An 11446-nucleotide genomic window follows, 5' to 3' on the forward strand; every position below is an offset into this window, starting at 1 on the left:
CTGTGTGCTAAATGAGCCGGTGTTCATACAGTACTCAGTACAGGCTGCTCAGAACAGACTGCGATCCAGAGTCATCACCTGCACTCTTCTACACTTATTTAAAGTGACTTATAAAGCCCTGGCGAGGCCACCAGTTGGGGGCGTGGTTTTCTCTGACAAGCAGTACCTTTCCTCATATTTGTAATGTTTTGCCCTCCCCTGTAGGCAGTCACATGAGCAGTGTCAGCTCTCCCGTGACACTTTTTAACAAATAACAGAGGGAACGAGGCGTGCCGCGGTAGTTGTATTATTATTGGGCAGCACATCTTTCGCAGCATCCAACTCTAGGGGAAGCTAATCTCGGTCAGCCAGCCCATTGCTTCCACATTTGTGAGTCTACTGCGCATCTGACGCGAGAGACTTCTCCACACAACTGACACAGGCTCAACCAAACACCCAGCTTCCAAACCAACAAAAGGAGTTCACAAGCAGGAAGTGGTTGAAAGTGTGCCGAGAGGTAAGGTTGACTCTGCTCGGTGTTTTAGCTGGGGGCGGGGGGAAGGCACATCACATCACGGGGCGCGTTTCGTGGCAAACATGTTTGATTTTGCCGATTGAATGACAGTTCAGGAGCATTTAGATCAGCTGTGTTGTTTACATTATGGCGGGATCAGCCGGCCCGAACTTCCTGACCGTCGGGCTTGGGGAGAAATTTACCCAAAATGCACCAGCACACGCATAGTTACGCTTTTGCCCCGATTTACCCTTCTCTGGAGATGTAAAGTTTTTATGCTCCAGTTGCTCCACCCTCATCCAACGTACATGTGACGGAAGCGGTGATTTATTTTACCTACCTACATGTTTATAAAAATAGGGTCCGGGGACCCAGGAGGGCCTATAATTCCCGATAGACTGAATCGTGGTTTTCGTCGTCATCATCATTTATCATCGTAAACCTCAGCACAGTGCGTCACTGACAGCATCTTGCAGAGCATGCGCCATAATGCCCGTTTCAGCATCAACTAGAATACAGGAACTCACAAACTGATGCATGTGGCTATCTCTGAATGCTTAACTTCCCTTTTATAACCACCAAGAAGTCGTTTGTCATGATGGGGGTAAGCCTATGTAATTTACGAAAGACTTGCAACTAACACAAAACAAATAACAGCTGAGAAGCTCTGTGAATTCAAGTGCCTTTCTGACGCTTTCTTTAGTTTATGTCTCAAATGAGACAAAGGAAAACCTCATGTGAGCAGGTGACACCAATAAGTGTTTGCCCTTTTTTGTTGTTATCCTTGAGAAATAGATCTAAATTAACTGTCTAATAACTAATCCGATATTTAACAGATAGTATCATTGACATAAATCAGTTGCTAGCTAGAACCCTCTATAATAATTTGGAGAAAATGTACCTGGCGTGTTCAGTCAAGCTCTGTTGTGTATGACTTAGGTGGCAGTCTGGGTTTCCTATCATGTGATTTCTGTAGCTGAGCTAATAGCTTTCAGAAAGCTGCTCTGCTGGTTCAGTGATGAAAAATATCTCCTTGAGGAATAATTACAAAGCGAATGCTGAGAGGAACAAAACACGCAAGGCCACCTGGTTGCTGCTCAGCTGAGGTGGCTGCTGTTTTTTTTTCTCTCTCCTGTATGTCAAAACAGACAAGCAGCTGTGAATCAGGTGACTACAAATACCGACCTGAAGTGTGAGCAGGAACTTCATAATGAAGTCTGCTATAAACTTGGCCTGCAGATTCTTTCTGCAGCATGTGAGCGTTTGATCGTGATGATAAAGAAAAAACAAAAGTACTTACTTTTAAACCAGCTAATTCTCAGCTGGTGAAGAGTAACTACTTGATCAGGGCTTGTAAGTATTTATAAGACGTTCTAGGGCATTTGCTGTTGTTTCACATGATGATCACTTGTTTTTAGGAGGCACTGAAAGGGGCGAGGAGGCAAATTCTCAGCGTGATTTCAAAACTGTGTGAAAATGGAGTTCCTATTGACCGTGCCACGCCCTTTAGCCTGCAGGCTTTCATATGTCCAAGTCAACAAAAGGAGAATGGGAGATAAGTGAGAGATAAATTGGGCTTAACAAATGACAGCAATCTGTGTTGTGCACAAAGCAGACAGACAAGGTAGAAGTGACTCAGGCCATCAACTCCAAGTTCAGATGCTGCCTGCCTGAAGCAGATTAAACTCCGTAGAACTGCTTCAAAATGGTTTTAAAACGGTCTCTATTGGTTTCTTTTTTTCCACAGGAGTAGACTAAGCAGAACCTCTTCTCTGCAGCCATGTCAAACGAACACACGCCCCTGATCACCTCAGGGGTGTGCGGTCTGAATGTGACTGCAGCGGTATGTGGCACGGATGCGGACCCCACCCAAGAATCCAGCTCCGGGACGCCAAATCAGAATCCTCGAAAATTGAACACGTTTTTCGGTGTTATGGTGCCAACTGTCCTCTCAATGTTCAGCATTGTGCTATTTCTGAGAACAGGTGAGAGGCGCATGTTTGAACAGATTTTAAAAAAGCCATGCTTGGCATGTTTTTAATGGCTCACGTCATTGTGCTGTAGTGACTCACGTGGTGTGATCTCCTTCTTTGCAGGGTTTGTGGTTGGTCATGCGGGCCTGTTGCAGGCTCTTTTGATGGTGGTTGTAGCCTACACCATCATATCTCTTACGATACTGTCCATCTGTGCTATTTCCACCAATGGTGCGATACAGGGCGGTGGAGCGTATTGTATCCTTACAGACCAAACTGTTTCAAACTTTTTTTTTTAAAATCATCCTTTGCCACAGTTTCAGGTGAACCATAAGCCTTAACAAAAACACAATCAGACATGATAAGCCGGTCTCTGGGACCCGAGTTTGGAGGAAGTATTGGTTTAATGTTCTTTCTAGCAAAAATCTTTGCATGTGGAGGCTATGTTCTAGGTCTCGTAGAAGCCATACTTGATGTATTTGGTGCAGATCCCGGTAAGGTCCTACTCGTATTTTGTTTCACTATATATATATTTTTTCCATTAAATGATCTACTTCATTTACTTTATCCCATAAGTTTTCTGCCTGATTTTTTTCTTTTTAGACTCCTCTGTGTCCACGGGCGTGCGGGTGCTTCCCCAGGGTTACTGGTGCACAGTGTTGTATTCTGCAGTAATCCTTCTGCTGTGTCTGCTTGTGTGTCTGGTGGGCGCCCACATCTACTCCCGCACTGCCTTCGTCATCCTTCTGGTGGTCACTGTATCGCTGCTGTCTGTCTTCATCAGTTCTGTAGCAGTCAAACCTCAAGAATTCTTCATTACCCACCACGGACCTAGCAACCAGACCCTCCATTACAACGCCAGCTACACTGGTTTCAGCGCCACCACACTGAAGAACAACCTGGGCCGTAAGTATAGATGGGCCACAAGTGTTAATGCTTGTAAGGACAGGGAAGCATCTATTTAAGGTCTTGCTGAGGTTCCTCTTTTTTTCCCCCTTTCTCTCTAGCTGGTTACTCGTTGGACTACAGCACCAACTCTGTCATGTCTTTTGCCACCGTGTTTGCGGTCATGTTCACCAGCTGCACAGGAATCATGGCTGGAGCCAACATGTCAGGTGAAAATTTGTTGGGGGTGACAGTGCTACTAGCGATATTTTTAAATACTTTCCTTTTTCTTGAACGTTTACGTCTTTTTGATTATTTGAACGACATTTCAGAGGCAGATATTGCAGTTTCTACCAAAATCTAGTGGTAGATTTAAAAGCAGGACTTTCACTTCCTGTTATCGTTTCTTATATTATCTTGCGTTACCACAATACCCAAAAGATCTCTGTGACTGTTTTCTCAAGGTCTCCTCATGGTGCATTATGCACTGCGCAGAGGTCTTGAGTCATCCCTCATTTCTTTATATTTTGTGAGGAAAGAATTTAAATGCATGGAGTAATTTATTGAAAAGTGCAAAGATACATGAAAACATGAGAGGAAAAGACAAAAACAGAGTCTAACAAGCTTGAAAGTCAATATTTGGTGTGTTCAACTTTATTCTTTAATGCACCCTGTCATGTCTTTAAGTAGTCTTCACTAATAGTTCTCCAGGCCTCTTGAAAGACATTCAAAGCTCGTCTTTGGATGTTGGCTGCTTTTTGTTCCATTTTCTGTCACAATGCTTCGATGCTGATCGTGCTCCACTGTGTGGTTTTTCTGTCCAGGTAGGTTTTTTTCTGCATTGGTAGTATGTTTGCAAACTGATGACATTCATAATTTCATCAATTTTAGCAAGGTCTCTGACACCACTGACTGAAATGGAGTGCAGAACCTTGACAGAGTCTCCACTGTGTTTCACAGATGGCTGTAAATATCCTTGACCTCCTCTGTACATATTTCCTTTTCTCTTAAGAATTCCTTGATAGCCATCCTTTCACAGAGATTGTTTCTGATAAAGCTTCAGCGAACAGTTTATGGATCAACTGGTGGACGAGATTTATTTCTCAGTTCTCTGTCAGGCCTTAGCTGGACCTTTTCTCGTTTCTTAAGGGCATGACTTTCAGATAATATTGTGGATATTTTTTAAGACCTGGAAACAAGTGGACAAGTAGACGTTTGTTCTCCACTTGTCCAGGTTCCAAATAGTTTTTAAGGACACGCTGCACACTAAGCTGACATGTGTCAAGTTTTCAGCTGATAGCTCTTTGGGAATCATGTAAATATTTAAAAAAATACTTTTTTGTATCTATCAAACTTTGTTATCTTTTCTTAAGAAATGGCAACAAATGATGTCTGTGAAGGTTCTCAGTCATCCAGGTCATCGTAGTCTAAGGAGCTTGGAAGGAAAAGCGTCTGGACTTCTTTAAGTTGCTTGAAGACGTTTCACCTCTCATCCGAGAAGCTTCTTCAGTTCTAAGGTCAAATGGTGGGGAGTCCCAGATTTAAACCCAGTGGCAGTATTATCCCCCCAAAGAGGGACAAAAGGACCCCCTGATGATCCTCTACCTAATCACATGAGCCGAGGTGTGAAACTGGGTGTGGGTCCCAATCAGCCAGGGTTTCGGGTGAGCTCATTGTGAAACCTGGGCCCACCCTATCATGTGATTTCCTGAGGTCAGATGGCCCAGGGTGTGAGTGGGCGTTAAGGCGTCTGGGAAGGGATCTCAAAACTGGATTATAGATGGCAGACAGTTCGTGTCGCAAACCACTGGGACTCTCCACCATTTGACCCTTAGAACTGAAGACGCTTCTCGGATGAGAGGTGAAACGTCTTCTAGCAACTTAAAGAAGTCCAGACGCTTTTCTTTCCAAGCTCCTTAGACGGCAACAAATGATGTGTTTTTGCAACACGTTGCTGGTAACAAAGTGCCTAAAGGTACAATTTAAAATTGGTTCTGCGCTAAGTTGTCTGTTTTGTGTAAACGCAACACTGGTTCATCCCTTGAGTTAGGTGTCTTTTAGGTGTCAGTGTGAAGTGGCTTATGAAAGACATTCTTCTGGAGATGGTCAGGTGCAATTACTGGAGTGTAAATGAGTGAAGAAGCGGCCAATTCAAAAGCTCTTTTGAAAGCCTGGAGAACTATTCCTTGAAACATAATAGTCTGGCTCCTTATCAGAGAAGTATAAAGAATCGGTGGTGGCTCAAGACCTTTGCACAATACTGTATGAACATGCAAAAATTGGTCTCACGTACATAAACATGCACTTCATGACAGCAGCTCTTACTCCACTCATCTCTGCAGGGGAGCTGAAGAATCCGAGTGTTGCAATCCCTAAAGGCACCATCATAGCCGTCAGTTACACTTTCATCGTCTACGTCCTGCTCTTCCTCATGATCAGCGCTACCTGTGACAGGTCGGAAATGGCTTATCAAATATAAATGACATAAAAATAGGACGTTTGAGTTATGATAACAAACATATTTCTTTAGGACCCTGTTGATTCAAGATTATGGCTTTTTGCAACGGATCAACTTATGGCCACCGTTTGTCACTATTGGGATATACTGCGCCTCACTGTCAGCAGCGATGTGTGCCATGATAGGAGCGTCCCGTATCCTGCATGCTCTTGCTCTGGATCACCTCTTTGGTAAGGCTCATCCTTTTTTTTTTTTTTTTTAATATTTTTTTATACTTCTTATGGGATTAATTATGAAACTTTAATGGTTTTCCTCAAAGGCTTGCCATTAGCCCCAGCTGCCATCACATCAGCTTCAGGAAATCCTTGGGTGGCGGTGCTGTTCACCTGGGGCCTGACACAGGTGAGTTCCTGCAGCCCGCAGGTCCCTGTTTTTGAAATTGGAACTGGTTGACTAACCTGTAGTTTGTGGCTTGTTGCAGTGCGTGGTGTTTGCAGGGGAGCTCAATGTGATAGCAGGTTTGGTGACTGTTTTCTACTTACTTGCCTACGCTGCAGTTGACTTGGCCTGTTTGGCGCTTGAGTGGGCATCAGCTCCAAATTTCAGGTAATGAGCACAGACTGTATATTAAAAGATGGCTGTAGCCTCTGGGTTAAAAAAAATGGAGCCAATGGACGAATGCTTTAAACTAGGATTTTTTTTTTTTTTTAAAGGTTAACTCGTATGGACCCAAAACCTTACTACTTGCATGATTAATCACCTCATTAAACACTTTTAAACACTTAAACTTTTGACTTAATGTGCAAGTTAGCATAGTGTTCATGTTATAAAATGTAGCCCTGTTTAGTGTAAAACAGCTGATAAAGCACTATATGTGTAAAAAGTTGCTACCACACTATCATGCTGTGCCCAGTGCTTTTTGATTCAGAGCCACACCTTGCTTGTGATGTCTAGTTTCAAAATATGCACATGTTAATGACTAAAATGCTTAACTCATGCTTAAGGTTTTAAATTCTGCAAAATGTCTTAAGTAGAGTCGTAATAAATACTGATCAACCAGTAGTGAAAGAACAATAAAAACTTGTGTGGTGTCTGCTGACCTCTGTCAGTGGCAACTCATTGTTGACATTGTGGAACCTACACTGTCGTTACATTAACAGACAACAGCAAGCTTCATCATATTAGCATGAATTCAGCAGGAGGATAAGTTGCAGTGAAGCTGCAGCAATAATGTGTCACTGCATTAGCTGATTTTGGTTATAATCTGAATGGTTTCCAGCAAAAGTGAAAAACATTTTAGGTTTGCAAATGTGAGAACTTGTTGCTTTTCTGTATTATCGTGAGGTTATTCTTTAATTGTTAGGAGTCTGTGTTGACAAGAAAGATGTGATGGTAATTTTTCAAAAAACGTCTGACATTTTCAGAGAACAAATGGTTAATAGATTTGATTGTGACCGCAAAGCAGTTGAAAGCACTTAGTAACAGGACTGTAAATATCACAGCCCGAGAGCATTTTAGTCCTTCTGTGCTTACATTTAACATTGTGCTATGGTACCATGAAAGTGTAATCAATTAATCAATTCTGGAAGGACATAAGAAAACACTTGTTCTGTGACACTACAAAAGCTAAACATATATTGCCATAAAAGTGATATCCATCCGCTCGTGCTGTTCATGTCTTGTCTGTGTGTGTGTTTAACAGACCAACCTTCCAGCTCTTTTCCTGGCACACCTGCCTGCTGGGGATTGTGAGCTGTTTGGCCATGATGTTCGTCATCAATCCCGTGTACTCCTCGGGCAGCATCGTGCTCCTCCTACTGCTGCTGCTTTTCCTCCACTACAGATCGCCCACTAGCAGCTGGGGCTACATCAGCCAGGCTCTCATTTTCCACCAGGTTATCTGGACACAGTCACTCGCACTCATACACACAAAGTCCAGCATGCACTACAGTTTCTCAATAGTTTCGCTTCTCTTTATCCGCTCTGGTTTTTAGGTGCGCAAGTATCTGCTGATGCTGGATGTGAGGAAAGACCACGTGAAGTTCTGGAGGCCGCAGGTGTTGTTGATGGTGGCCAACCCCCGCTCTTCCAGCCAGCTCATCCTGTTTGTAAATCAGCTGAAGAAGGGAGGACTGTATGTGCTGGGTCATGTGCAGCTGGGAGATCTGGGTAATGCTCATTAGGTGGCGTGTTATGGCCGTCTGCAGCTAACAGTATTAAATTACTCTTATCGTTGTGGTTTTGCTTATGACTTAACTGAAGTTGCTGCTGCTGTTGTTTGAAGGCCTCAGATACTCACATTCAGTATCAGTTTTGCACTGTTTGGGTTCTGTGACTAATTCGTACCAAAGCATTTTGTTACCTGTAGTGCTGAAACATTGTGTATTTATAGCTAAAACCTACCTTTTGATGTCCTGTGCCTGGAAAGCCTGACGCTATGAATCAACTTGCAGTCATCTGTAAGTTGTAGGATTCATATGAGCTCTGACAGGCCTGATCACACATACCATCATGAAAAGTTTCCTTGTGGGGACTTAATGTGCAGGAGCTTTTGCACTTGACTTTTTTCCTGTGGCACAGTAGCTTCAAACTGAGGGTTCAGATAGATAATTAGCTCCTTATTGATTTGGCCTTGCGGAACTACATTTCTTTTTATTCAATCCTTAATCCATACTGCCACAATCCACTATCCTGCTGGGGCCTTTCTGCGTGGAGTCTACATGTTCTGATGTTTGTGTGGGTTAGGTTAGCTAAAATGATTATTCTAAATTGCCCATAGGTGCAAATGTGAGTGTGAATGGTTGTCTGTCTCTATGTGCTAGCCCTGCGATAGCCTGGGGACCTGACCAGGGTTCGACTCATTCTGTGGCATCTTGGAGAGGCTCCAGCTGAGTTGCTCCAGATGTTTATTTGAGTGTGGATGTGTGTGAATATCAGATAGAAAGCACTTAGACATAGAAAAACATGCTTTTATGAATGGGTGAATGAAACATGTTGCATAAAGCACTTTAAGTGCTTGAGCAGGACAGTGCTGTATAAGAACCAGTCCATTTACCACTCACCATTTCCTTGATGAAATTGCATCTATTAAATGAAGCTCTCAGCTTAGTTTTGGTGAATGTATTTTTCTGTCTACTCTGTGTTTTAGACACCTTGCCTTCAGATCCAGTCCAGCAGCAGTACAACTTTTGGATGAGCCTAGTTGATAAACTTGGGGTGAAGGCCTTTGTTGACCTGACACTCTCTCCTACTGTCAGACAGGGAACTCAGCATCTGCTTCGCATCACAGGCCTAGGTAAGCTCATTTTTGTCTCCTCGCTTTTCTGGTGATTGCATTCAGTCCAGAGTGTGACGTTACTTTATGTGCTGACTCCTACATTCCTCTAAAAGGTGGCATGAAGCCCAACATGCTGATTTTGGGGTTCTATGACAGCTGCACTCCTGAGGACTTCCTCCTGCAGGACTCTGCCTTCTGCGACACAGCAGTGGAACGAGGCGGCGAGGATGAATTTAATTTTGGGGTTGACCTGCCTTCACTGCAGGCTCATTTCCCCCCCGTCCGGGATGCAGAAAGCCCGCGGTGGCTCGCACCAGAGGAATACGTTGGGATAATTTCTGACGCCATTAAAATGAACAAGAGCGTGTGCCTGGGTCGGTATTTCTTCCAGTTAGAGGGAGAAGATAAAGACAGCAAGGTTGACGGCTCGGAGCGGATTATAGACGTGTGGCCGCTCAACCTGCTCCAGCCGGGCAGCCGTGACTACGAGGACGTGTGCAGCCTCTTTCTGCTGCAGATGGCCTGCGTACTCAACATGTCCAACAAATGGCGGCATGCAAAAATGAGAATTTTCCTCAACGTGGGAACCGCTTCCAGCGACCAGGGATGGATGGTCAACGAAGAGGCCTTTCGAGAGCTGCTGAGGAAGCTGAGGATCAGGGCGTCGATAAAGATCGTGCCATGGGACTCTGTGGTGCAGCACCACACTCCCACCGCAGAGCCAGCACAAGCTCCGTCCAAGAGCTTCTTGTCAGCAGTGAACCACATGTTGATGGAGCACAGCTCGCAAGCTACCGTTCGCTTCCTGTATTTACCTCAACCTCCTTCACAACGCAGCCAGTCACAGGTGTTTCTAGCTCAGCTGGAAGCAGTGACCAATGAATTGGGTCCAACGCTTCTAATTCACGGCGTCACCCCAGTCACGTACACTGACCTCTGAGCATGTGCGGTGATGACTTTTTGTCATCGCAGTACGATTTGTCATTGAAATAGTGTGTTATCTCATTGTTCACTTAAATGCGGGTAGCAACGATGGTCAAGTAGCACTTGAGGTCTTTCATTTAAATATGATATTTCCTTATTTTTATATACTTGAACTATTGAACTGGCTTCAACTGAACCAGGAACCGGGAGAATACTTTGCTTTTGTTGATACAACCTTCTTCTTGCATTATCTTCAGACCTGTCTAAACAAAATCAGGCCAAAGGCTCTTCGTAACAAACGCGCACGTTGTTTTAAGCTGCGCGGGTTGCCCAGGGCATTACATATAGAATATATCTGTCTATAATTTCAGTGCTGAAATGCTGAGCTTTGGATTAACAAAAACGAGTGCAGAATAAATTCCTCTAGTTCAGTTTCTAAATGGCATTGTGTTCTTTTTGTTTGTACTTTTTTTTGCTGCCTACTTTCGTTCCTTCGCTCTCATGTTTCTGCTGGTTGCTGGACCAAGAGATCCAAAGACGTCTTTTGTTTGGGACCCTGTTTCATTCAGATTTGTATTTATTTGTTTTTGTTGTTGTTTTTCATGTCCTCATGCCAATTTATGAATTTTTTCCCCAGTGATATAAAAGGAATTGTTACAGTTTTGACATTAGAATGATACATTTGTTGCTATTATTTGTGTTTATTTAAAAAAAAAAAAAAAAAAAGTGGATTGGACTTGGTGCTAGCAGAGCAGACTCTAAAAGTACTTCAGAAAGGGTTATTCAGTTACGTTGGAGGTGATAAATAATGATAACAATAACGCTGAACAAATATATTTCATATAATCATATTTCAGTCTTTCATGGTGAGGATGACATTTCAGACCAGTAAAGACAAACAAGTTTTCATCACATTTTTACAAAATATTCAAGTAACCATATTTACAACATGAGATGTCACAACACACCGAGTTTGTTGTCACTGCTGAAAAAGCATCAGCGTGTTCTTGTTTGTGCTTGATGAGAACACTTTTGGACTCTTGCACTCTAATATTACTGAAATTACTGCCACAGGCACTGTCTGTTGTCATCCCTGGAGCTGTTACGTAAATTAATATTTTTGTTGTAACCACTTATGTGTTCAAACCACAGAATGTAATAAAAACAGATCAAATCTACATATCTGCCAGTTGTATTACGATTCTTTTTTTCTTTGCCTTCAGTGCAATTCTCACATCAGAAAAGTCATTCTCACTACTCTTACTGCAGAATAATTTACTCCGCCCACGTTAACTTTTCTCATTGTTTTTATACAGTGCTGTAGTTTTTCCACATACTTCACAGCTAAAGATAGAAGTTGTTGTGTTGATGCACTTTTCATCTTAATCTCATTAAAACACAGTTTGCACTCTTGATTGCTCACTTTCCTGATTACT

At 43.0% G+C, this 11446-nt stretch overlaps 1 protein-coding gene across 1 annotated transcript; it reads left to right on the top strand.

The window, feature by feature from the left end:
- The first annotated feature begins 237 nt into the window (after positions 1 to 237).
- On the top strand, positions 238 to 11199 carry slc12a9 (solute carrier family 12 member 9). Its single transcript, XM_085469974.1, has 14 exons — positions 238 to 496; positions 2241 to 2478; positions 2590 to 2724; positions 2823 to 2960; positions 3070 to 3372; positions 3474 to 3581; positions 5694 to 5805; positions 5882 to 6039; positions 6129 to 6211; positions 6291 to 6415; positions 7512 to 7704; positions 7804 to 7978; positions 8958 to 9104; positions 9200 to 11199. The coding sequence occupies exons 2-14, from the start codon at positions 2274 to 2276 to the stop codon at positions 10024 to 10026; spliced, it is 2709 nt and encodes a 902-aa protein (XP_085326100.1). The 5' UTR covers positions 238 to 496; positions 2241 to 2273; the 3' UTR covers positions 10027 to 11199.
- The last annotated feature ends 247 nt before the right edge of the window (positions 11200 to 11446 follow it).

This window comes from Copadichromis virginalis, linkage group LG10, assembly GCF_057382275.1.
Source record: "Copadichromis virginalis isolate Kocher_CV1m ecotype Utaka linkage group LG10, C_Virginalis_male_GT1.1, whole genome shotgun sequence".
NCBI lineage: Eukaryota > Metazoa > Chordata > Actinopteri > Cichliformes > Cichlidae > Copadichromis > Copadichromis virginalis.

Coding starts and splice junctions, on each gene's coding strand:
- slc12a9 (XM_085469974.1), top strand. CDS start 2,274: ATGTCAAACGAACACACGCCCCTGATCACCTCAGGGGTGTGCGGTCTG. Junction 3,373..3,473: donor ACTGAAGAACAACCTGGGCC/GTAAGTATAGAT, acceptor CTTTCTCTCTAG/CTGGTTACTCGTTGGACTAC. Junction 6,416..7,511: donor GCATCAGCTCCAAATTTCAG/GTAATGAGCACA, acceptor TGTGTTTAACAG/ACCAACCTTCCAGCTCTTTT.